The sequence below is a fragment of the Anopheles coustani genome, chromosome 2 (genome assembly GCF_943734705.1).
Source record: "Anopheles coustani chromosome 2, idAnoCousDA_361_x.2, whole genome shotgun sequence".
NCBI lineage: Eukaryota > Metazoa > Arthropoda > Insecta > Diptera > Culicidae > Anopheles > Anopheles coustani.
The window spans coordinates 58,746,575-58,773,982 of record NC_071289.1 but is presented as its reverse complement, the minus strand read 5'-3'; the positions used below and the strand labels follow the sequence as shown (position 1 = coordinate 58,773,982).

The window sequence follows — 27,408 nt, the reverse complement described above, 5'->3', positions numbered from 1 at the left end:
AACGGAACATCGAGACTTGAGTCGAGCGTTGGATCCAACAGCGCACCATAACCACGACGCATGATTTGCGAGTGAACGGAGAGCACGTCTATTCCCTAGCAATGCAGAGTCGAGACTGTTGGAAGAGAAGCAAAAATACGTGTATCGGAGAAATAATACGCGAGGCAAACACACAGGGCGAGCAACCCACACGTAAAAGTGGCAACGTTGCCAAAAGAATCAACTTTTTGGCTTCTAATAAGAACTTTTTTAAAGGGACACGCCGAAGCGCTTGAAAATCGACACCTTTCTCGGCCGCCTACGCCGGTTTTTTCGGCCGCCGAGTTTTTAATAAAACCCGGCCGACAAGCTTATCGAAAAAGCACGTGTTCGGGAGACTGGGATGTTTGCATAGATAGAGTGTCGGTTAAATATGCCAAAATTTTTCCATCAATTAAACTCATGTAAAATGAATAGTTTACCGTCACATTACTTGTTTCATTTAGCTGAATTGTATAAGGAACTAACCTGGTTATTTGGCTTTTGATTTCGTCTACTGTTTGTAAAACTTTTTCTTTTGACTCTTTCGCAAACTCGATCACAATTGGCCTGCAAAACCTAACACTTTGAGGCATCAAGTTTATCCAGATGATATCTGAATCGTCACTGATGAACGAAAGACGGATAGGCGTTAATGCCGATACTAATAAATCACTGTCTGATGCAGTATTTTCTCCGGAACCATGAAGCGGTTGATTGTAAATGCTGTGTCCACTAGATCCGTCAATGCCCCACGAGCACAATAATACGACGCTTAGTGAATCACACAAAGAAGATGAAAGGTGTCGCAAGATTTCTGCCTTTTGTATTTCAATTATTCTACACGCAGTGTGATTAACCAACTCTTGTAGATTAACTTCAGCTTTTGTTTCACTAATAGAAATAAAATCTTCACTTGGTGCGCAGGTTTTTTTAAGTTTGTTGATTTGGTAATATGACGAAAAAACTTTTTTTGATACTTTATGCAAATCATTATACTGGGATTTTGAGAAACTATTGTCTATAAAACATGCCAACGCTTCTTCGGCAGATACTAAAACATCACTTTTGGTTGTCATTGGCATAACACTTGAAGGATTTTTCAAAAACATGTCTATCATACTCATCAGCCTTAACTGCTTTTCTTTAAAAGCTAACAACCTCACTGAGTATAATTCCTTTTCGAGATTGCCGTTGATATCTGTCTCTTTGGCCACACTTCGACGTTTATTCCTCACGCAGAGATCATTAAACTCTTTTTTTGGCCGTCCACGACTTTTGTTTTCCGTATAGGCACTAATGTCAAATGGTTTGTTCAACCAGATTTTCGAATCCTTTTGAAAATTCTTCGAGTTTCTAGCACATTTCTTCAATCTAGCCTTGAAACTTTTTTCCAGTATCATCAACTTATTAGTCACTTTCAATTTATCACACGGTTTGATGCTTACTTTACTTTCAATGAACTGTAAAGCATACCCAATGTTTTCCTTGCAAGAAGCATTGTTTTTCAAAACGTTTATGATATCATTGATTATAAAGGAACCCATCGTGAAATTATTAAATCAATCTCAGATAGATTATTTACTTGAAAACTAAAAAAACGTTGTTCGTTCTCCAAGGAGCTTTCTGACAATTGGTGTTTATGCTGTTCAAGGTAAAGCTTGAATGATGTTTTTATAAACGAACGTATGTTATATATGTATCTTTTCAAATGCATACCGCTATGGTATGCCGTTCGAAGGTCAAAATTTTAACATCTACCTTAGCTGTTACTGTATGGTTAGGGTATATTGTTTTCAAAAGCAAATATTATCAAATATTTGTGTTCACTTCTATGAGTTATCCACCCACAATTAGCGGCGTTTTACCATTAGGGTAGAAAAAGAGTGACAGGTATAACTACCCAAAATTCACGGCTTTTACAGGTAAGGGTACAAACAGAACAAAGTGTTAGTGTAGGGTACATTTATTATTATTTATTATTTTAGTGTAGGGTACATTATTCCGAGGAATTTTGGGTATAAAAAAATGGGTTTGTGAGCTGTAGAACAAGTCTGGACATTCCAGCACATTTAGTGGAGCCATCGAAGAATGGCCGATCTTCTTGGCCAATTTCGAGCACTCCACTAAATTATGCTGGAATGTTACAAACACTTTCGCAGCATCAAAACGATTCCTAAAATTTCGTTTTCTTTACCCCGTCGAAAGTGTTTGTAACACGACCTGATACATTCAAAGCAAACCAAACCAAGTTTCATTCTTTGCCAGTGACTTGGCTTGTCTTTCCCCTTTTATGTGATGTTCAATCACTACCCTGCTTCACATTTTTCATTGAATGAGAATTTCAAATTTGAATGCATTGAATGAGAATTCATATTTCTTACCACACATGATGCTGCATATGGCATGATGGAGGCGCCTAGTAGCTGATAAACTATAAGCTTCACATCTAAAGTACAGAATAACGTAAAGATGCGCGCGTATGCGCAAAAAAAACTATCATTTATTGTTACAAAACATTCTAGGCTATAAGTGGGTATGCATCATATTACAATCTTTCGCAATCCTTAGCGATGGCATAAGGTTAAAAACAGAAAATTGAAAAATTTTCCGGGAGTTTTGCGAAACAATGCTTAATATTTTGTGACATTCAATTTCAATTAGCTTAAACTGTCAATAATTTTAAAGCTTGATAATAAACCTTTCCAAAACTGTGCTTGGAATCCGATTCCGACCATTATTATAGGAGTTACAGACCTTCAAAGTTGATGGATTTTTTTCAATTTTTCACGCAATATTTTCACAAATCTTGACTTTGAGAGGCTGTTTCTCAGAACCTGGAAGAGCAGAGGCTCTAGTTTTTGGGTCATTTCTTAGTTTCATCTTGTAGTTTAAGAAAACATGTCTCTTTTTTCTGAAATCCAAAAATGAATTTTTGATTTTTATCCCGGCTTCGCTCCATCGTGCACCGGTCGGTTTCGAGCGGCGCGGAGAAGCCTATAAATTGCATATCAATTATCCCACTCGGCGAGCATCCGTTGTAAAACAGCGAAATATGGTGGACGCTTGTCATCGCAAACATGCGACGAGGGGGGGAGGCGGGAAGAGAGGTGGACGATTTTCATGGGTCTATCCGACGCTGAACACTGGAGGGCGAATTCGGCGACCGTTGCGACGAGTGAAACCGCGGGGCGTAGGATTTAAACGAGCCGGTATACACGCCATGACCGTCAGTGGGGAGAAAGAGAGTAGGCGCAACACAAACCAACCTTCCTTCTCCACACGAGAATGGATTGTCACCGTCGGCGGACTGGGGACCGTGCAGCAGCACAGTGCGACGACGTGCCAAGTTGTGTGTATTCATAAACTATCGAGCGCCGCCACTTGAGTTAACAATCGTTACCGCGACCTAGCTGCTGCCACAATATACACTGCGCGGGTCTGACGATTTCGTGAAAGACTGAGCAAAAGGGTAGGAGCTTCGTAAATTGACAACCTGACGTCAGTGGACCCCGCTCGTCGCAGGAGGTCCGATTAAAGCCACTAGATGGTGGCGAGTGATGATGGATGGAACGTCTTCCAGCAGTATACCGCGGGTGAGAGAGAGCCTAACGACCACGGTAACGGCAGCACTTCGTCATCCCGTCGAAAGGTATGGTGAGAAGAACCAATACGGTTTCGAAAAGTGGAGACGCTCTCAAACTATTTCGTGCGAAGTATTCGTATTTTATAAGCAAAATATTATAGTCTTTTTGAAGAATTTTTTTGATAATCGGTTGATCTCAGAAAACTAACCCTCCAAAACCCTAAAAATATTACAGTCTGTTTCCTAAACCCAAAGGATTTTCTTGATAACCGGTTATTCTCAGACAAATAACCCTCTAAAACACTATGCTTTAGTATAACCAATATGATACTGAATAGGAATTGACCGTACTCATCTAGCCACGTCCAATGGCCGTAAGGGTAAAGTCAACCAACAGAGATGCGAGATCCGTGGTTCGAGCCCCGATCGACTACTAGAAACTTTTTCAATGAAATAAACACTCCCGTATGCAAAGGAATCCGTTCTTTGTTGTATGTAAATCCTCCTTTGGGGATTGTGTGGAAGCACCCCCTACAAAAGGCTACCACCTACCTACTAGTTGCTGTGGATATACCAATGGGGGGCTCTATACACCCTCCTAAAGCGTATAGAATTGGATCGAAAAAAGGACTGTGAAAAGGTTCGGTGAAATATTGGCGATTCATGGAAAGGCTTTTTAACTATCATATCCCCTAAGGAGAAACGCTAAATTAGATAAGCGGAGTTTATTTAAAAAATAAACACACACACACACGCGCACACACATCAGGGTTTAACGAATGGACGGATGGGGCTTGTTCGCCACGGGTGATGGAACAACCAGCAGCGATTTTACTGCCATCGTATCGTATCGGTTGGACGCACGCTTCCCATTTTCATCATCAAGCTGATGAGGATCCCAACTACGAGACGACGTTTGGGGTCGGGTAAGCTACACCAACCATCCCCCCCTCCCGTTCCTCTCCCCTTTTCTCCCTGCAGCAAACTACTCTGTGGAGGCTCTGACAGAAAATGTCCGACGATGCTTTGTTCCATCCATGAGGCCAAAATGGGCTCGTCGTTCTCACTCGTTCCCTACCGGATACGCTTACTTCAATCCCTTTCTCTTTCTCTTTCTTTCGCTCTTCCAGACCACCAACCCGCTCACTCACCCACCGGAACACGGTGGACGATGAAGCGGCAAAACGACGCACGGAACGAAACCAACCGACCCGAACGACCATCCAAATCAAATTATGGATTAAATAACATATTAGCACGAACATAAAAGCGCGCGCTCTCTGCGCGCATAAGCACACACACACACACACACAGCGAGGATTCCCGCTGGGAGCCTTTTTTCGCTGCCGTTGTTTGCTGCGCTCCATGAGGGACGCACTTTTTTTCTTCCCCCCAAACCACCTCACACCCCCGCCCCCCAGCGGCCATGGCGCGGCATGAGACGCGACGAAAAGCGCTAAAAGCAGCAAATAATGCAAGCGCACACACAAACCAGGACCCCCAACCGTCCACGAGATGAGGATAGAGAGATATCGGACCAGACGGTGTATGTATACCCACTGAAGAAGCATCAAGCTTCCTTCTTCGGTGCACGGAGGGGGATGAGAAGATTCACATCGCGACGGCGCGATAGTGAACCCAAAAAAAGCAAAGAAAAGGAAGGAAACGAGCTAAAGGAAAGCGAAACAAAAAGCAAACAACGGACAAGAAAAATTGCACACGGTGCGCCTTTATTGGAGATGATGAATAAAATCAGGGAGAAACAAGATATGAGTACACGGGAAAAGACGGAGACCGAGGGGAATATTCGTAGGACTTGATTAACGCAAAGGCAGCTCCCCCACGTACGGAACACGGATTTTGAGTCAATCTGTCGAGATTTGAAGCATAATCTTATCCTGCCACAGTAATTACTACGCTAACAAACTCAAAACCGGCAGAAAATTGAATTGTAGTGCTATAAAAGTTGGAATGTTAAGATATTATATTTTAGGTATTTTTTTTAAAAAACTCGACAAACATTGAACCGTCACTGCTGAAACTTTTCACACATTGGGTTTAAGCAATGGAGATGTTGTTGAAGATTTGGCGGATTCCGATATTTTAATAATATCAAAAACCTAAATTTTTCATTTGAAACTCAGTTTTACTATCAAAAAATAAAACAAAGATGAAAGACCTCTACAGTACAAAAAAAAACAGCACATCAAAAAAATTGATAAAATCTATATTTGTATTGCACATACCAAAAATTGTCTATAACTTTCGGTAGTTTTCACGTGGAGCAATAACTAATCGTCACCATGAAGTTAACTTTTGGATATGAAATCGTTAGCTTTGGTTTTAGTCATGTTATGAATAGGTTTACAAACAACTGCTGCTGCATTTGAAAATTTGTTTGTTAATTAGAAATGAATCACAAATATATCGAAGATGTGACCAAAACTAGAGAGCTAGATTTGTTTAGGTGTAAACGTGTGGAATAATATTGCCATTACTTTAAGTTGAATTGCCTATCATGTTTGAACGTGTTGTGTACAAATATGCTCTTGAAAAGTAATTATTATAGATTAATATTCCTAAGTTGTAGGTTAATCCTCACTTTGATCGAAGTCTTATTTTATTAAAAACAATTCAAAATCTGATTAAAAAGATTTAAAATTTAGAAAAAAATGTAAGGAATACCAACATTTGGTAAAATGCCAAAAACACTTGCAATATCCATCTAACACTATATCTAACCACAAACAAAGCAGAAGATTAAAGTTTTTTCAAGTAAACACCATCGCATACCAAAACAAATCACAACAATGTGAGCAGCAACATTTTGTCCCCCAACCGGTGATGAGGTGATGAGAGAACGAGGGTGTTGCACGTACCAAAGCCTGATGTTTATGTTTGAGGCTCATGCTGAAAAAAGGGCGACCTGGCGCCGCGGACGATGTACAACAAAACTCGTAACAATCAATGAGGTTGTCATCGTTCGTAACTAACGTGAGTGGGTGGTGGTGCGTAGCCAGCCGGCATACCGATCCGATAAAATCGATACCCCTACAACCGTCGTCCTAGAGACAAGAAGCGGCTCGCGACATGCTTCCCACATTAGATCGTGGCATATGTTTGGAGTGGCGAGAGTGAATTGTTTGTGGCTACAAAGTGAAAGATAAACCATCCCCGCTCGTTCTACCAAACCCTTCACTTCGTAACCCAACACAAACGCTTCAACTAACGTCGTTTCCATACTTCAGCGCTTTTCCCCGGTTTCCAATATGTTGCACTATGTTTTATGGTAGCAATTGGGAGACACACACGTAACGGCAAAAAGAGAAAAGCCCGGGGGGAAGTAGAATAACAACATTGGTTCCCCGTTGAATGAGGCGGGATGAATAAAAATGGAATCACAAGAAATGAATGAAGGGGGAATGAAAATCGTTCCCAAAACGGTAGCGACGGTGTCGATCAATAATCGGTGTGAGCTAACACGGTTTATGTTTATGTTGAGCTGATTAGACTCTCTAATGCTCTCATCATTCGCATCAATTCGTTGTCGATCGGTGGACGATGGGAGGGCTTCACAGACTCGATTAGATTGCATATGAAGTAAACGAAAAGACAATTTAGATTGGTGAAAGATTTCATAATTTCTCCAGCGAACCAAGAATGGAAATCTGTTCAATAGCAGAAACACGAGGCAAAGAAGCAGTGGAATATTTACAAAGGTTTTGTAAACCTTACCCTATCTCTATTTCAGTGTGAAGAGGTTTGTCGAATGCAGAAAAAACCCAACGGAACAGTTTAGTTTCGGGAGTAGAAAAGAAACACTGTTCATCTCATCGGCTTCACATTCCATCCTTCTAGTTTCCATTAGCTGTCACGTGCCCTCTTTCGAAACGACCGTTATTGTGCCGATACACAATTAAGCGATTAGAAACGACGAGTGGGCACAAATATGCTTCCCCCGTTTCTTGAAGGCATTGGCGCTGCCCTCACCAAAAGGCAGCGAGAGACATGGAGGAGCCACAGTCAGTGCCCGGCGCGGGGTTTTATGGCAGCACTAACCGCATCGAACACACTAATGGAAAAGCGGAACCATCATAATCATCATCATCATCGATTGCCAATCGTTGGCGTTCATAAGCTCGAAACCGAGGACGAAGGAAATAATGATGGCACACCGTCACGGAATCTAATTCCAGCCGGAGCAAGGCAGCAGCGGGGGAGAGAAAGGGAGAAGAAAATATGCACACCGTGTTTCGGGTGGGAAAACAGATGGTGCGGACATATCGAGAAGGATGCGACACACCACCACCTCCTCGCGCGGGTGACATTTTCCGGAAGTTTATATTCCGTGATTGAGTTCCCGCGTCGTCCTCAACATAATCATCGCCAGAGCAAAACAGTGAGCGAACTAAAGGCACCCGGATGCCGGAAAGATAGTTGTCGTAATGGGAACAGGGGGAGTCGGCACTTCCGGTAAAAGCCGTTTCATATGTGGCGGAGAAAACTGTCCTCTTCCTTTGGGGGGAAGCCCCATGTAAAAGCATACCAAATTCCCCCTCGATGGAAATATGTTTTCCGATCGATACTCCCCCGAACAACGCACCAAATCGATCGAAACAGTTAAACAGGACATTGAATGTATCCATTATTAAATGCTCTTCTTCTAACGTTCACACATTCGGGGAATAGCTATCCTTTGTGGCGCTTTTCACACCACCCGACCATCTTTTCACCCGCTTTCGTTTGAGAAACCCGCAGCCATGTTTGGAAAACAAATAGATTTACACACCAGACCAGGGCATGAAAGAAGAAGTCGGGCTCAAGTGCTTCTTCTGCTGACTCACACGCCAGAATGCACACACTCCAGGAAGGGAAACCATGAAGTTAGAAATTTATGATCCACACGCCACTGAATAATGCACACTCTATTCTCACACCAGAAAAAGCACCGTCCTCCAGAAAGATGTCTAGAATGCGGATTCTCAGTGCCATTCAAACGACTTTCTGTAAGTAAGTTTCCCTGAGTGTTCCGGGGAAAGTTTTCCATAACAAAAGGATTACACTCTTCTTATGCCATCCGGAACTTCAAAGGAAGTCGATAATTGACACAAGTGAAGCAGAAACGAGACGATTAGCTTAGAAGAATGTCCGGTTCCTGGGAAGATTTCGAAGGTGCATACAATATTCAGCGATCGCTGGGGTGTCCTCTTAAACAAAGCTACGGTTATGTTCTTTTCGATGCGAAAACAAAACGGGGTTGAGCATTGATGTTATCTGAAAATTCTCTCAATATTAAATGATACGCCGTTTGTTCCTGGAAAGCGAACCGAGCAATTTCATCCTTCCAACCGTTTTTGGCAAACCATTCATCTGCAATTCAAGAATTGAGAATTTGGTCCCACCGGTGGTCCTCTCTTTCTCTCTCCTTCTCTCCCTCCCGCGTGTCATCCATTTGAAAAAGTCTAATTTTACAAATGTCTCTCACCGCGACCAACCGCCGCCAACGCCCAGACCGGGGATGGGTGTTTTCTTGTGCTGCCAATTCGGGTCAAGCCAATTAGCTTCATCAAGATAATTGACTGCGACCAATACCAACCAATTCATCGCTCCCAGCGGACTTTCCGGGTCCGGAGAGAGAGCCGGCGTGTGTTTGCTGCTCCCAAGCATCGATTGAAACATTGCCCTGCTCCTCCTTGGGCGAGCCGCCACCCAATGATATGAAGGGGGGGGTTTCGGTTGGGCATCTTCATAAATATTCATCAACAGCGGCATCCCGATGATAATGATGATGATCGGATCGTTACCATCATCATCGCCGTAAGCGTCGTCTAAGGATTTTGGGATGACATTTTCCACCACCGCCGGCCGGAGGATGATTGTGTGTCTCGGGAGGGAACTGATTTCGACCGCTCGCTGAAACCGTATCACACATTATACATCAGTCAGGGTGTTTTCTTCCCACATCCGGGGCGTTGCTCTCGTCGTCCGCGAGACTCCAACGGCATTGCCGCGTTAATTAAGTATTTATAGCCCATCCATTACATCGGACACTTGGCGGGCAGGGGGAAATTGAAGAGCAAAAATAACCACCGAACTGATTAAACCCATCACCGTATGATTGTTATTATGGCACCTGGCGAGAAGCAAGCAAAGTGCCGTTCGGTTGACTAATAATGTCAGGCGATTAAGTTATTCATTAAACATAAAAATGCATAGCAATTACACAATTCCCCCGATCTATGGCACAAGGCACAAAAGTGGCTAGGAAGGCTGTAAATATGGAACAATTTAAATATTTACAATATCAGCTTGTGGCCATCGAATTGATTCCATCGTCAAGCTTGAGTAAATGATAAAAATTTGACAATATGCTTTATGTTGTAACTGCCGCCACACACAATGGGGGATGATCTATCTCCCCCTATTCGGATTTCCGGAAGACTCATTTCGCATGCCCTTTCAAATATTAATGGTCACTTACCATTGACTCGTGTGTGTACGCGAGAACGTTATTCATGGAGAACATATTATTTTCTACCGTAAATATTCCCACTCAAGGCCCATTTCCGCACTACCAACAAAGCATAAAAGAGGTATAATAATTGGGCCAGTGATACTGTAATTTTAATTCTTTGAAATGAAATCACCCTTTGACCGGACCGCGAGCGAAGGATGGAGGCTTTCCAATACAGAATGGATATTGATCGGATGACAACAAGAAAACGGGAAACCCAATTTACTCAAAGTAGTCTGGCTATGATTACGGACGGAAAGCCGGCGAACAAAAGCATACGTGCTCCAATTGCAGCGCCATCCTTTCTCTATCCGACCGAATCGGAAAACAGCCCCACCGAAACGCTAATTGCTTGATTGGCCGTCGTTAAGAAAACAGAAGAAAATATCGTTCACCACAACACATCGTTATTTGATTTGCGAAACCAAATCCCAGTACGCTTCGATGCACGTTCGATTGACCTATTATCTGTATGTGTTGTGTGTGTGTGTTGCTTTCGATGGTACTTGAAAAACCAAATCTTCCAAACAATCCACAATTACTTACCGAACGATGATTTAGCAAGTGGCCCACCTCCTGCTTCTCGGTTTTCCCGCACCCGCCCCTAATCCGACAGCGCATTGGAGTCCATCATGGTTGTTGTTGCGAGACGTTGTTCCCGTCGTCGACTCGTAGAATATTTCGGCTTCGCTCCTGCCGTCTATTCTTCCACCGCCGACGCGGTCATGTCTGTTGTAATTGGTTTCACTTTCTGCCCGTTTTAGCTTGGAGAACAATTTGTACCATACATCCGGGATCACTCACTCACAATTTATCGTTTCACGTTAACACGATAGAGGAAAATATACTGTAGCTAGGAGTGCACTAATCACCATGGAAACTCTAACCTTTCTACCAACACGTTCACATCCGAAAAAGATCTTTTCGTTTATACGGAGGGATGTCGATCGAGCATGCGAAGAGAACTGGTATAAACGCGCACACACGAACGTACGTAGTGTGATGACAACTTTAAAATGCAATAAACACACGATGACAGAATAATCAACACGAATGAATCCCTTTTTTCACTTGATTCCCACTGCTTTTTAATTAATTTATCTTCTTTTTTTCATTCATCACTTTAATCCACTTCACTTTCAACCAAATGTGCCGCTTCTTTCTTCTCAACTATGATCCAATAATTAATGGTTTCGTTTGGATAAGACATTCGTTTTTCAGAGCACTTTTCAGCAGAATTTGATGGTCGCACACTTACTTTTCTGAATGAATTTCTTGGCATTTGCACCTTTGTCACACACGGCAAACCTACACAAGAGCACACTCAACACACACATGCGTTCACAAAACTACACTTAATCACAGCGCACCTCTGTAAATAGACATCGAATCGATAGTTGATCAATTTGTTGTTTTACTTATCCTGTTTGTCAAGACTGTACGACTCAGCAGGACATGCATGTCACAAATTTTTGTCATTTGCATACCACATGTGTGTGGTAAAAGGGCTGCACAGAAAGGACTGCTCGACTCAGAAAGGCCAACGTTTTTTTTTGTTTGTTTTATGATGATGAATGCGCCCTTGTAGCCTTCGGGCCAGTTGGAGGGTTTGTAAAAACGGATCGCAGTTTAAGAAAAACCATAATTTTGTTCGTCCTCCTTTCGGTCCAAGGGCACATTACCACCACCACCACCAGCAGCAGCGTCAGTCAAAAAACGGCGTGCAGAAGAGGATGGATTGGATTGGTCCGGATTTCGTAAATTTATTCCACCGCTCTCGGATCGTAAATCTCCCACGGATTGCAATCGGTTCCGTTTGCCCAGAGACGGTCGTCGTCTTGGTCGTCGCTCTTGCCACCTTTCTTGGGCTGGGGGTTCGTTTTCACCAAAAGATTCTTCTTTCTTTCTTTCTTTCTTCCTTTCTACCCTTCGAACGAGAACGTTCGCGCTCCTGCTGAGCCATCCATCTCCGCAACTTCTTCCCCCTGGACGAAGCTTTTACCGGGAAGAGTCATTTGAAGCGAATTTTCTTCATCTTTGTTTTTTTTTTGCTTTGTTCATTTATTATCTACCCGCCTCAAGCGCACACTTTATTGATCTTGGTTAATGCGAGGGGTGCCCCACCCCTGGGGAGAAAATCGAATTCTTTTCCTTTTCTCCGTTTTTGCCATCCATTGGAGCTTGGCTGTCGCCAACCACCCTTCGTCCATGGCCCAACCTTGTAACTAGAGTGTGTGGGACTGTGCTTTTTTGTATTTTATTCGTGCTATAAGCGCACACAAATGCCATTCTGTAATAATTTCACACCGAACCATGGCCGATGTTTTATTATTCTCGCCCTGTTTTGATGCCCTTTAAATAAATCATAAATAAATATTACACAGCGCATTGTAAGGTTTTACCGAACGATTTTTTAGCATACATATATCCGCTGGAATGATAATTGTTCCTGCTTTCCGCATGGTAAAGGACGTCAGTTTGGTTTGATTGTAGGGAAAATAAAATATCCGTCAACCGTGTTGCAATAATTTGTAGCTTCCGGGCGATGCAGCAGCCGAACGAAAGCAGGCGGTCCATCGATTTAACTGGCTTTACCAGCAGCAGGAAAAGGGCAGCAACGTGGCATTGCATTTCGATTCCGACCCTTTCGGGTCAGAGATCGGGACACCTCAGGGAAAAGTCAGACACGGTTTGAGGGGGAAGGGGGGATGATGAGCCGGAAGCCCGCCGCTAGTGAAGTGATGTGAAGCTATGAAAAATGGAGTGTGTGCGCAATCAATTGAAATTAATTTACGAGACAAACTGCGAACATGATTGTTTATGCTAATTTAATGATGCCCCCTGTCAGTTTCTTCCACTCTCGTCCCTTTCCCCCCGGGGTTGATGCTGGCACTCCTGCTCTTCGACTCGATATCTTTTCTCTCGCTCATAGCAACCGGCACGAGTGGGAGAGAAAATGCAACGGCAAAATATATAAACTGCAAACTATAGTAGCCCTCGTCGAACGAGCTTTCGGGTTGCGATGGAAAGTGCGCGTGACGATCCTTTGGCTCCTTTGTGTGTTTGTGTATGTGTGTACACGGGCAGGATATCACAATAGGCATATGGATGGTATCGCTGGTGTAAGTGTGTATGTGTGGTGGACCAGTTTTCCATTCCGCGAACAACGTCGGTGAAAACCGGAGCCAGCTTGTTTCGCTTCCAGCGTAAAATGTCCCTCCGCAGCAAGCGGCAGGACGAACGGAGTAGCGTAGTATCCTCGGACGTTGGTGGTGTTGGTGTAACTGCCACTGCCACGACAGTAACGATGTGTGTGTTCGCAAACGCCACCGCAGGCAGCAAAAAACAAGGAACGAACAGCGCGAAACTGTACCAGGGAAAAATGACGAAAGCGTACAAAAGCCGAACGCTACGAGCGGAAGGAACTGATTATTAGGATGTTTTCCACACGGTTTACAAGCAATAAATAGCTTGCATGTTACGCTGCGGCATCTTGTTCGTTTTTTATTTCAATATTTTGTTTTGTTATGCGCTCTATTCTTTCTATGTAGGCTCACATTTCCCAAACAAAGCACCACATCGCTTGAGAGATTTTAAGTCGAATTTTGATATTTCGTTTACAATCGTAGCACCAAAACACAAGGCAAAAGCACGCTGTTCTGAATGATATTTTTACACACTGTCGGTTTGTAACAAGTTTGTAACATTGTTGATTCTTCTGGAAACATAGTACGATTTTTCACAACACTTGCTTCCCAGGAAAATTTTCTTCTGGATGGCCATACCCCTTCCGCGCGGACACAGGATACTGCAACACACAGTTGCGGACGCATCTTTGCTTTGATCCGGATGCCGAAAGCACTAAAGTGCAGACACAACAATAACAACAACAACAACAACATCAGAAACAACAACACAAACAGCACACCAGAGGCCTCGACACGATTTTGCCTTGCAGGCCACCCTCTTCTGCACACCCCTTCATCATAGCGGAAGGGAGCGTTAACAACGCACAGCAGAGAAACGTACACCGCAGCAGCATCACGAGATGATCATTCTCCGTTTGATGTTATTTAAAGGCCGGCGGCGAAATAATAAATAATCAATGAACAGCAGACGGACTTCAAAAAGGTGCGCAGAGATGGGTTTCTTCTCTCCCTCTTTTGCCGTGGTGGGTACATAATTTTAACCTTTTCCAACAACACGATACTTCCGGTGGGCAGGCGGGGAAGACGCAAACGAGAAACGCGTTCACAAATTGTACCTCTAATCGCACCGACGGGAAAGAAGGACCAAATCGAAGAAATACACACACACAAACACACACCACACGGAGTCACAAAACCGACCCACAACTAAAGTTACCCGCGCCATAGAGACATAGAGGAAGTAGAGAGCTTTGGACATAACAAATCGCACGTTCAATAACCATTCCGGCAATCACTCAAAGGCAACAGCTTCTCTGAAGGGATGCGAGGGAGATTCGATGCGAAAAGAAATTGGTACACTGACACTGGTGCAGACAGAAGAAAATGTTGCTTTTTTCTCCTAGCTGCAAACCCAACGACGTTTCGATTTTTCCTTCAACGCGCTTTTCCCAACAAGGAACCGCCATGCATGACCATCCGGTTCAATCCATGAAACGTAGTCGCCGTAGTCGTCGTCAACGTCGTCTCGTCGTTCGACCAAGCGCAGCAGGCTTGGTGATGGTGGTGTTGGTGGTGCGACAGCAACGCACAGCTACACGGCAGTGTGTAGTGGTACAGAAGAAGAACACGACGCGTTGTTTCTTTGCCGTCGACGATGTTTTCTTCTTCGCATGCTTCCATTCCTAGCGCACGACGGATTCCACGAAACACACCGAAGGGTTTATTCTCCCGGAGGTCGATGATTTTAGCAACATGATCACCGGACGTTCAATCTTATCACCGCACCAAGTGGCCTCTTCGCTAATTCGGGGTCACCAGTGGAAAAACGGAAAGCAAATAAAACTAAAAACGACCAATTGCATTCTCACAGCACACTTTGATTGGAAACCGCCACCCCTGTTGTCCGCTCTTCACCACCCCCGGAGGCCAGCATGCATTCTCGGCTTCCGATCACATCACTCTTTTAAGGGCTGTTGTTCCGCTCCGTACACCGACCGGAATTGCACATTGGTTCCACATTCTAACCCGCTCGGTGAATATAAATTCCAACCACCAATTAACTTCACAAGGTCCTCGCATGAGACGAGTGGTGACGTTAGTTAAATCTGACTGCTAGGTGAATTTATTTACGGCCTCAAATGCACGGAAAACACTGCCGCAGCGCGCGGCGGAACACCCTCTTCGGCACCAACGCGAACTCTCGCACTACCACTCTGCGGGTACCCCGTACTCTACTGGCTGGGCCACCGAGGGCGACACAAAGAAAACGGTTCGCCGTCCATCTCTCGGAACGGTTGAAAGGTTCGAAACTTTCCCAAAAACGTACCGTTGCGAGTCGTAGGACCGTGTTTTTTCGTTTTTCACACGAACGAGAAAACCCGGGGCCCCGCTGTGTGGCCGGTACGCCGCGGTTTTTCAGGACAAATCTTCACTCACTCTACACTTCACGCAACGAGCGCCGTTCTGCCTCCGACGACGGTATCCGCAAAAGTTGGCCATTTTGAAAAATATGTCCGCCGCTCGCAGAGAAACGGGAGAGATGGTCGAAATGTGTTTCCACTGCGCAGCTATCCTTGTCTCACGCCAGCTCTTGGTATGGGTCACAGGTTTCGCGCGTTGAATCTCACGGTCCTGTTCTTTCGCTAGCGTCCGAACCAGCATCTCACACACATTACTGCAAAGATGCGATTGTTGGAGAGTGTGAGAGAGAATTTGTCTGTTTCGAGAGAAGAAAAAAATTACAACCGCAGACGCGCGCGGTCAATGTTCTTCTTCTCGCCCATTATTTCATGATCGTTTTCTCTGTCCCTCTAACGGGTTGCTAAAATATAGTAAAAAGAGAAAGCAAACTTCAACGGCGGGTAACGCGTCGAATTGGCTAAATATATTTCAAAATAGCATTCCTCAAATGCAATATTTCCACATAACATTTATTTGATATTCACTACTCAGCAGGACACGGATGAGGCATGAAAAATAAATGTGTGTTTATGGTAACGAGTTCCATGATGGTTTCTCCGAGACGCCATTTGAACGCCAGTACAATAGTAGCTGTACCGTTCGCACACTTTTTGAGGCCCAGTTCATATCGAGCGGCTAGAGCGAGACACCATGCAAACGTTGATTACCCGGCGTGCCGTGGTGTTCGTGCGCGCGCATTACCGGTTGACAAGATGTAACACACACACACTGGCTTGGAAAATCCACCAATGTGTTGGAAATGCGGTTCTAATTTACGGACGTCAGAAATCACATGGTGATGTATACGCTATCGGAACATCTGGTAGTATGAGTAAGAGATTAAACAACATTCATTCAAAAATTATCCGGGAGCAAGATTGTATACGGCACCTTACTAACACCATTGCAAAATGCATCCAACCGGTTCGATCCTTCACTTACACCTTCACAGCTTTCAAGGTCACTAAAGCAGAACTGGGTTCAACCAAGATTATTAAGACAATCAACTAAAATATAGTTTTTCAGTTTGAAATTATTCAAATGATATTTATAATATGTACGACTGAGCATTTTGAATTATTATTGAGGTCATGATAGGTTAGCTAACGATCACACGTCAATAAAGGTATTCAAATGATTTTATAAATGTGGGTTTAAAATAGGCAGACCGTTCCGGAACTACTGTGTTTTATACACCAAATTTAATGCCGGCTACAGTTAGTTTTTTTCTATCTGACGAATTTAGTACTGTTTATTGCAAATTTACACTTTTTTTTTGTTTTTGAAAACTTGAGACGGAAATTTACTTTTGCTGGCCATCAAACTGGGTGCACCATTTCAACCAGCAGGAGCTCTCCGAACGTACATCGTGCCATCCGCTGTTGCCCCACTCTAGTTTCGCGTTTCCCAACGGGAACGAGGTTGAGTGTAGTGATGAGAAAACTGAATCTCTACAGGGATTCGAATCTTTCGATTCGAATTCATTCTGAGATCCGGATCTTCGAACCCAAGTCCCAATCCATCATATCATGCGTGCCTACCAAATTTACCGATTTTTCATATTATTTGTTACTTTAACAATTGTACAATCAATGGTTGAATTGATCCAAAGGCTAAATCGAGCTTTTGAAAGGTCCTCAGGATCATCTGGAAAGCTATCGCTATTCGCTCCAAGGGGGAGCTGTTTCATTTCAATTCCGAGGAAAGAGAAAAGAGAATTGAAAATGCTCTCGAAACATCGCAAAATCTCTCTTTCAAAGAATCAAAAGTTATTAACAAATTTGCAATTTTTTGCCTAAATGGCTATTCGAAGTATTGAGTACCTTGTTCCGGTCGAACCGATAGATTTCCGAAGCTTTTCGAAAAATAAACTTTCTCAAAAACTAGACAATATAGAATGATCTATTGTTACACAAAGGTGCGTGTCTTGAGCAGACCTTTCATTTAAGGGGTCACATGTACAAATCGGTTCAGCAGTTGTAAAGTTATTAACAAATTTGTTATTTCAGCAAAAATACCAACCAAGGTTTCTGCACCTACGCCTCAGAATTTCATAAACTAAGAACTACGGAAGAGCGTTTGTTGCACAGAGTTATCAGTCTTTAAAAGACCTTTCATTTGAGGGGTCTGGCGCTAAAATTGGCCAAGCCACTAAAAAGTTATTGAGAAATTAGTTGCTTTAGCCATTATTTACAGTTGTGACCAAGGTTTTTGAAGCTTGTTGATGCCAGTTTGGCGCGAGTTTCGTACGTAGTGGTGGGTAAACCAAATCCCCAAATCCGAATCCCAATCCAAGAAACAGTCGGAACAGTTTAAGTACCGTACAGTCTGTTCCCGAGTTACGCGGATAATGGGGACCAGGGAAATCCGCGTATCTCGAATTTCCGCGTATCTCGAATATTGCTTGACACATAGTTTATACTAGGAGTTAAGAGATCGAGCTCTTGTGTACATGTATCATAGAATATTCAAAATTTTTCTTTGTTCATTAATATGAATGCAATGCAAGCGTATTCAAACAACATAAATTACAACAAACGAAATAAAATGCGTAAGTTATGCAAATGTGTAATTTACATATTTATTCGTGTGGTTGTACATCTCAGGAATTTAAATCGATGTAATAAACCCAATCTACTGTCAAATTATGAAAACCGCGTATCTCCGAATCCGCGTAAGTCGAGAACCGCGTAACTCGAGAACAGACTGTATACTATAAGGGGTTATCATGAAATCGTCGTTTCGTTTTAGCGGTCGCTAAAGGCGCTCATTCGTCGCTAAGGGTGCTCATTTGTTCATTATAATGAACTTTTAGCGACTGAAATGAACAAATGAGCACCTTTAGCGACCGCTAAAACGAAACGACGATTTCATGATAACCCCTATATAGTGCTCAAACCTATTTTGAAAGGCCTGGTACCAACGTATTTGGGGGAAAGGATAGTGGTTGGGTCTGACGTGCATCGGTAACACACTCGTAATGCCGGTGAGCCAAGACTTCCCGGCTATCTGTCTGGGAACGCTCGAAATTCGTTGTTTTTCAAAGAAGTACAATGGTACAACAGGATGCCGAGAGAGATTAAACAAGCGCGAAATCTTAAGCAACCCGTAGACGTTGCGAACTTGTACGCGCGAACAATTTGACAACCAGGCATTGCCTATGTTAAGGAAAGGAAAGGAAGATTTCCTCTTATATCTTCCTTTCCTTTCCTTAACATAGGCAATGCCTGGTTGTCAAATTGTTCGCACGTACAAGTTCGCAACGTCTACGGGTTGCTTTAGGGAGTTCAAACGCCTATGCGCCGTATTCATGAAGAAGGTTGTCAGACGCTGTGCTTACAATGTATTTAGTAAATGTTGTAGTTTTTGAGCCCGTAGTATTGCATTTGTCAACATGGTCTTTGACTATGATGATGATGAGTAAAAAAATGAACAGGGACTTTTTATTTTTATTATTTAATTTAACTGAATAGAATTAATGAGTCTACATAGTTTTGAGACACGCGCGCGTAAACGAGGACAATTAGTGGTCATGGCTGTACGGAAAGAACTAATAGTATCTACACATCTCGCTGTAGTTGGGTCCCTTTCTGTTCTTGATAGTGGCACCACATTATCAACCAACTTTAATTGGCGGTGGGAACTACAAACAGAGCCAAAATATTCTCTTACACTACGGAAAGTGGTGCCTCGTTAACCTTGGGGGACTCGGCGATTTACCTTTCGAGGTGATTGCTCGGGGCCGTTGTATGGAAGGAACGAGATCAGGTCCCGTAAGTAGTAGGGTTCCACCACACTCTCAATCATAGATAGCTGGCGGTGTTAACCAAAACTGTGCGAACATACCTGCCCTACTCCAAGGTGTATAAATTAGAAGGTGAAGTCGTCCAGTGTGAAATGACATTTCATGACTTGACATAACACTTCTGGGGTATTCATATGGGTTTTGAGGGGGGGGTATCGGAAAAGGATTAGGCTTTTGACATAACTCTTCTCAAATATGGCACCCCTTCCAAAGCGACATAAAGTCACCTTCTATATTTATACACCTTGCCCTACTCCGGAAAGTGGTCCCCTTTTGCTAGTTGGGAAATCTAAGATGTACCTCCTTGTGCAATCGATGGCGACCGTTGTATGAATGGAGCAGAGTTGGATACGATTGTTCTGGAGAGTACCCAACCAGCCTGGGATGGGTTCTTTTTAAAAATTGAGCATGCCAGAGAAAACTCCATACAAAAAAAACCAGCTCTCTCGGACTTAGCCGATTTTTGCGATGCCACCCTCGATGATTGCCGTGCGCAGATGCCGCGATAGTGGCGAAGACCCGTCGCTCGCGGACTTAGCCAAATTTTTCGATCCCACTCTCGAATTTTTGGATGGAGAGATCTTATTTGGGTGATCGAACGCGCGCACCCTGCATTGCGCTCGCTCCCGTACACGAGGAGCGCACCGAGCTCAACATTTTCCATTGCGGCACATCGCGTTGTGCGTTTGTCTCAGTCACTGCGTGCATCCGTCGCTGCGTGCATCCGTCGCTGCGTGCTCCGTCGCTTCAAGTATGAGCTTGCATTTCTCCATTAGAACGATGGAGACGTGAATATTTTTTACTCCTTCGCTGCGTTCATCACATGCGTAGAGCGATTTTGCCAGATCGACGTAAACAAAGCAACACGGTAAGTTCGCTAAAGTTTTTCGGCGATAATTACATATAATTTTTACATTTCATCTATTGTAGGGTAGTATATCTGGTATTCAATCAACTATCAACTATTCAACCTACGATTCTAGCTAGTTGGAGACATCTTTTTACGCAGAATGATAAGTTCCGGAGCAACGCACCTGACCGATAGAAGCTGAGCAAAAAACTTCCTCAACTGTAAGCTCTGCAGTGAAGTGTGTATATTTCATACGAAATAGTTTATTGTACAGTGTGTATGCTGTTCTTGATGGATCATCGATGTTAACTTAGTGTTCAGTGTTATTGGATTCACAAGAAATCGAGAAATAAAAAGATGAAAACGCAACAACAAACTTCGTCCAGTGTATTCATTCGCGCAAGGGCTGTGACGTCACAGCCGCGCGTAGAAGCGAAAGAAAAATCTCTCGGAAGTAACTCTCGGGTCTGGGGCTCTCGCGCGCTCACCTCTCAAAAATTGCACGGATGCAGCTGCTATTGTCACAACTATCCGTTGAACGGATAACCCTCGGTTTTTGAACGGATATCAACTCATCGCGAGGTTAAAGCACGCAAAAGGTTATTTGGGTAATGCCCCAATGCCCCCTCTCGTTTGGTGATTTATATTTAATATCGTAAGATACTTTCGTCCAAAGTGATTACTATCCAGGTGGGTTCATCCCGAACAAATCGCCTTGATTTTTTTAAAAAAATAAAGGAAAAATTTGACAATCGTTCCGAGTTTTGTTTATGTTTACAATTTGCCAGTTGTTGTTTCCAAAGTTCTTTCCGATAGCGTAAGAATGCCGTATTAATCCTGTTCAGCTGTTTTTTGCAAAATAACTCATGGAATGGGAAAAAATGCGATATAATGACGATATTGTCGTGTTAACAAACACGTTTCGTGTAGCATTGTAGCAACAAAGTGTTAACATATGTGCCTTTGGACGACCTAACCGCTTTACCCATCTCGTCCAACCTCATTTACTAGATGACTTTGCAATATATCGTTGATGGAATTGTGTCCTCAGTAAAGTTGTGGCTAATGAGGGCAGAGTCTTCCAGTAACCGTATCAACTGGAAACAGCAGCTTGCTAACGCGTCGTAATCCTTTTGTTGGTAAACAAAACCAGGAACGATTGTCAAAAATTAATTTCAAAATGGCTGCCACGACCAGGCCTTTGAGCTCACCTCCCTTAGGACCCACCTTGCTTTCGTCCCTCTCAAACCAATGTAGGGGTAAGCGGTGGGACTTATCATCATCATCATCATCATGTAAACAAATCAATGTCGGTCTGGAAATTGTGTATCCTAATCTAAATCCACAGAATCCGATTCAGAATCCGGTAAAAATGGTCTGGTCCTGATGAAATGGGTTTGCTTGGGTAGAACAACTCGGATAATGGACATTCTACTGTATTTGTTTGTAAAAAATATGTTCCAGGAATTTTTCTAGAGCCTAACTTGCAAATTGCGCAAAAAAAACTATCCATTGAGTGATGGATCCATTGATGTCCATTGGACATTCTACCCAGCGTTCGATTTGAGTAAACTTAAATCAATTACATTGTCTCTAGATCGACAAGTTATGTGACTAATTCAACTTAAATCATTGTGAGTCGATTCAAACTGTTTAGGATCAAGTCAGAATCGAATCAAATAGAGTCCCAAACCAATCAAATCTGATTCCAATCCTAATCGAATCAAATCCTTACTCGGGGTCCACACTGCAGCGCGACGTCCCGTTTCAAAAGTAGCCCAGTTTCGGCAGAACAATCGCGCAAGCCAAGCGCGACAGAGGTAGGAGAGTATGTGGAAATATGTATCACATTGGGGCGCAAACTCGGCTAAAATTTTTTATTGAATTTTGAGGTAGTAATGCATGATATTTGTTTAGCTACGTATTTTATGCACCCTGAGTGAGTTAGGCGCTTCCACATTTGAAATTCACTAAGAAAACAAACTTAAACAAACAACGACGATATTTTGGCCCGCCGTAGGAAGTATATATTTCCACATCATCTCCTACTTGTTGAAGAGCAGTAGTTTGTTTACGTTTCGGCACCCGAAAACACTTTGGTAAAAATATCAATTAAAACGGAGTTTAATAACTGAATTACATTTGTGAAGGCTAGAAATAACTGATAAAACGAAATATCCGATGTTTCGTGAAGAATATTGCTCGTTTTGTTCGCGTTTGTGATTCGGCTTGTTTACGTTTTGTCCTGCTGTCGGTTTGTTTTCGTTTCGAATTGACATTTGACAAGAGCTAGCGCGACGTCGCGTTTTTCGCTCTTTCTACAATAGCGCAATTTGTGCGACATTTTTTTTTTGTATGTTGACATGTTTTTCGTGACGGGACGTCGCGCTGTAGTGTGGACTCCGAGTTAGAGTCCGTCAGATACGATTCGAATCTTTAGAATCTGTCAAATGGGATTCGAATCTTTAGAATACGTCTAGGGATCGAATCTTCGAATCTTCCGAATCCCGATTCTGCCAACACTACTACACTTAACGAGTGATTTTAGCGGCACCGCGCTTCAATTAGAAAAGTAGCTACCTGATTCGAGTAATTTACAATGGCAAACAACGCGCAATAGTGTTCAAAACTAACATCATACCCTTCGTTTGTAGGCCACCTAGCGTTAGCGACGTTTTCTGCGCGCAGAGTGCCTTAGCAGCTACACTTCGGCAAGCGATTTTAGTGAGGGACGCTACCTGCTACCAGAGACAGATAAAAAAAATGGCGGACAATCAAGACGCTGAGATGAACGGTATGGAAAGTGAGGATAATCAACATACCATGGACAGTGACACAAATGGTGGAGGTGGCGGCGGCTCCGATGGCCAGAACGGTCGCGATGACGACCGGAAGCTGTTCGTCGGCGGGCTGAGCTGGGAAACGTCCGACAAGGAGTTGCGCGAACACTTCGGCCAGTACGGCGAGATTGAGAGCATAAATGTGAAAACCGACCCGAACACCGGCCGGTCGAGGGGCTTCGCGTTCATCGTGTACAAGAGCGCCGCCTCGATCGACAAAGTGGTGGCCGTATCCGAGCACATTCTCAACAACAAGAAGGTCGATCCGAAGCGGGCAAAGGCACGCCACGGTAAAATATTCGTCGGCGGTCTTACCTCCGACATCAGCGACGACGAGATTCGCTCGTTCTTCGGCCAGTTTGGCAACATCGTCGAGGTGGAGCTGCCGTTCGACAAGCAGAAGAATCAACGCAAAGGATTCTGTTTTATTACCTACGACTCGATGCAGGTGGTGAACGACCTGCTGAAAACGCCGAAGCAGACCATCGCCGGCAAGGAGGTGGATGTGAAGAAGGCGACCCCGAAGGCGGACAACATGATGGGCGGCGTTGGCGGCGGCCCGATGGGTATGGGCGGCCGGGGCGGTGGTGGCATGCGCGGAGGCGGTGGTCCATCGCGAGGCATGCGCGGTGGTCGTGGCGGAGGGAAAGGATTCGGCCAGGGATGGGGTGGCGGCCAGGGCGGATACGGGGGTGGTGGATTCGATGGCGGATACGGAGGCTACGGTCAGGGCGGTTACGGAGGTGGTGGTGGTGGGTTCGCCAACGACTACGGGTACGGAGGATTTGACGGGGGCTATATGAACGGTGGCCGTGCCGGAGGCGGTGGTGGCGGCCGGGGAGGCGGCGGTAAGGGCTTCGGTTCTTACGGTGGAGGTGGTGGCAAGCAGCGAGGAGGTGGCGGTGGTGGGGGCGATCGTCAGACGCGCCACACGCCGTACTAGAGCGCGCTAACAAATTCTTCCCACCTGAAAGCAGCAAAATCTGGAGCCCGAAACCCGGTTCCCTTTTCTACGCGCATTTTCCGTTTTCCCATAACGTTAAGAAAATAAACAGATACCATACACACATCAATTGAACTCACCTTTTTCATGTCACTCAATCTCAGAGTTAGCTTTTCTTCATTGCAACTTGTTTCGCACGCGTTAAGGGCCAACGGTTCGGTTTCTCCCTTGAATTACTTAAATTCGCCAAGATAACGGAGCGTTATTTTTGTTTGTATTTTTTTTTTTATTCGTCCAGGTATTCGCAATTATGCCTATCAAATAATAATTACAGAGTAGAATAATATATTAATCATAATAATTACATAAAAAGAAACGACTGTATGGATATTTTAAAGTGTAAAATGGACAATGATAATGAAAATAGAGACATGAGTCAAGAAATGGGATTGTGTGTATGAGCGTGCGTTTTTGTGTTGCTTTTGCGTTGATGTTACAATATTCTCTCTTATCGTTGCAGCAGTTCAACAATCAATTAACAATTCATCATCCAATTTAATAAAGTATCTTATCTATATCCTAAGAACAACAAGCCTGTAGTAGGACCATTTTGCGGAGCTCTTGTTGTATCCCATAATGAGCCACATGAGGGCGGTTTTCTTAATTTTAAGCAAGGAAACGGCGAACTAATCTCAAATAAGAATGAACGGGAAATAGCGATGAAGTAAAAGTAAAATAAAACAAACGCTGATAGCGAGATCGATATTTTAAACGTCCGACACTTCACTGAGCATATTTTTTACATGTTTGTTTTTCCCAAAAAAATACTACTGGCTCGTTTCTTGCCTACCTAAAAGCTTGTGTCTGATCGTTTCCGAAATGAAGTTAAACATGTTTCAATGGTTTATGATTGTTGTGCTCGCTTGTGGATTATATTCTGTGGAGTACGAGGCTTGAGGCGGCTGTACATGGGTTTTTAATGCTCGGATTCTTATGATTTGATACATGAATATAAGCCTTCAAAAAATGTATTGCCATCGGCTACGTTGGTTTGCTCCCAGCAGTTTATGCTACACTTTCCCCTCGCGAAAAATGCTCCGGGAATCTACTCTAATTTTCTTTCGATGTTTTTTCGAGTCATTTTCCACGAACCGTAGACGCGAATGATCATGGAAGAGTGATTTCCGATTTTCAGCTTCAAGACGTTTATTATTATCCTTATTTGTTTTCCCGCACAACCCTTCAATTGAATCAAACAAAAGGAAACCAAAATTCTGCATTATTGCCATCTACCCTACATTATTCCAACAAATTAATATTGTCATCCGTACTTACTCCTTTCTAACGCGGGCCTGCTCGCTTAATATCCTGTGCTTCTTCCTTATCAGTTTTGTGAATATCGAGGAGTTTGGCATTGGATATGGATGTTGATTGGGGGAACTATTAACCAGAAGCAGATTCTGTGTGTCCCATCTTCAAGTGCGTGCAAAAAAAAAACACAAAGAAAGAACCGTAATCACCACGACACACCTCTTATTTTCTACTCAAAAACACGCCGTACTTTTTTCGTTGTTCAGCGGCATGAGTTGTTTTTTTATTTAAATTAACACATTCATTTTCTTGTCCTAAGGATAAAAAGTGTACAGACGATGAATAAAAAAGAGAGATAGTAATAAAACAAAATTAAATAGCAAATCGGCAATTGTAACGCCCTCAAATTGAAAGAAAAAAAACAGGCGAGCTTCGGGTGGTCGGAAGAAAGAAATCCTACAAATGCAAGATATGTGCCCTAGGGGGATGGATGGGGTTAAATAGTTTCCGGAACATGGGTCCGCTTCAGCTAGGCGACATTTAATAATTAAGAATACAAGACAATGGGACATGTGCAGTGTGGTGTTTACGGAGGGGTTGGAAAAACAGTCGCATAACGGCAAGGTCCTTACAACCCCGTCAGACCGCTTCCTCTTTAGCCACCCTGATTCCACCAGTCTCTCTGTGGCTCTGTGCGTTGGGAGATACGCAGTAGTAAGCTCGTGAAATCTTTCCGATTCTCTCCCTGCTTGCTTCAGGTTCCGATGGTGCGAACCACCCTTTGCGACTGCACACTACAAACTGCGAACTAAACTAAACTTTAAACCCTACGGCAGAATATTACACCGAATCGTGGCTGCCTGCGCATGGGGAGGGGAACGGGGAACGGTAGGAGGGTGCCTTCTTTCCAGCCGCTTCTGTTGCTTTCTCCCTGTTCCGTGATTCCCTTCATCAAATCGAATGCCGCATCGCAAATCGAAGGATGTTTCACATGTTTCGCTAAACACTAGTCAACAGCCGTGCATGTGTGTAATGCATTTCCCTTTCTTATCGTTTCTCTTTCTCTTGTTTGCTTGCTTCGCCCCGTTGGTCTGTCGATAGGAAGAAGAGGAGATCAGCATTTCGACATCCGAATGGCCATCGTTATCATTATCCGGGTGCATGGTCCATAAACCGTGCGTGATCCATCCCAGCGCGCCTTACATCCTGTGGAGTGGCGGCTCGTTTCGAAACAAATGGGTCCGACACACACTCACACACTCATCGGGAATGGGTCTTTTCCGTTGGTCGCTCCCGGGGTTTGTGTATTATCGGCTGAGTTTACTGATGACTCGGATGAGGGCACCGTTCTCATCCTTAAGGCGCTGGTTTTCCGTTTCGAGGGCCTCCAGAAGCTGCACGATGGGAAAGAGAAAAACCAAAACAAAACAAACAACGAGTTAGATCAAAGCAATCAAGGGCAGCGCTGTAAAATGGATAAACGCTCGAAGAAATCGAGTCGAGGGCACACTAAGTACAAGCACACGACATTTCTGCTACTACAGCTGACCATAGAACATTGCAGCGAGAAGAGTTTTCGTTGCTTCCTACAACGATAAACATCGCTTTTAAATAAAGCCGAAAACGTGTTGTTAGTAGATGGAAACGTGGTGAAAGTACTACACACAACACTCTTTTGTTGAAGGCACACCGGAAAGACAGAAGAAAAAGAGACCAATGTACAAAGCTGTAACAAAATAACTGTTTGCAACAAATTATTATTTTTTAGTAGAAACAAAAGTGCCTACAAGTAGAGCAAAATAGATAAGAACAGATATAGAGATAGAGCGAGAAAACGAGGAAAGACCACTCCATTGGAAAATATGCTTTGATTTTTAGAAGTGTCTATAGTTGTGTGAAGAACACCGTTAAATTGTGCGTGTGATTGTTTGA

At 43.6% G+C, this 27,408-nt stretch overlaps 3 protein-coding genes across 4 annotated transcripts in view; 1 reads left to right on the top strand and 2 right to left on the bottom strand.

The window, feature by feature from the left end:
• The window catches only part of LOC131263798 (trithorax group protein osa), a 112,360-nt gene extending 96,555 nt beyond the window's left edge, over positions 1-15,805 (bottom strand). Inside the window, exons 1-2 of the mRNA XM_058266056.1 lie at positions 15,594-15,805; positions 10,665-11,490 (exon numbers count right to left, since the gene is read on the bottom strand). The gene's annotated coding sequence lies outside the window, so the exon portion shown is untranslated. The remainder of the gene's footprint in view (positions 1-10,664; positions 11,491-15,593) is intronic.
• Positions 15,806-22,918: 7,113 nt separating this feature from the next.
• Positions 22,919-24,614, top strand: LOC131263801 (RNA-binding protein squid-like). 2 transcript variants are annotated; one of them, XM_058266060.1, is made up of 2 exons: positions 22,919-22,971; positions 23,037-24,614. In XM_058266060.1, exon 2 carries the CDS (start codon positions 23,146-23,148, stop codon positions 24,163-24,165), a length of 1,020 nt encoding a protein of 339 aa, XP_058122043.1. In that variant the 5' UTR covers positions 22,919-22,971; positions 23,037-23,145; the 3' UTR covers positions 24,166-24,614. The 2 variants fall into 2 exon arrangements, with proteins under 2 accessions (XP_058122043.1, XP_058122044.1); XM_058266061.1 differs by having other exon boundaries at positions 22,924-22,954.
• A 1,661-nt stretch (positions 24,615-26,275) lies between these two features.
• Positions 26,276-27,408, bottom strand: part of LOC131263799 (protein phosphatase 1 regulatory subunit 12A) — a 71,180-nt gene continuing 70,047 nt past the window's right edge. The window contains exon 19 of the mRNA XM_058266057.1: positions 26,276-26,870. Coding sequence (XP_058122040.1) covers positions 26,784-26,870 — 87 coding nt within the window. The 3' untranslated portion in view covers positions 26,276-26,783. The remainder of the gene's footprint in view (positions 26,871-27,408) is intronic.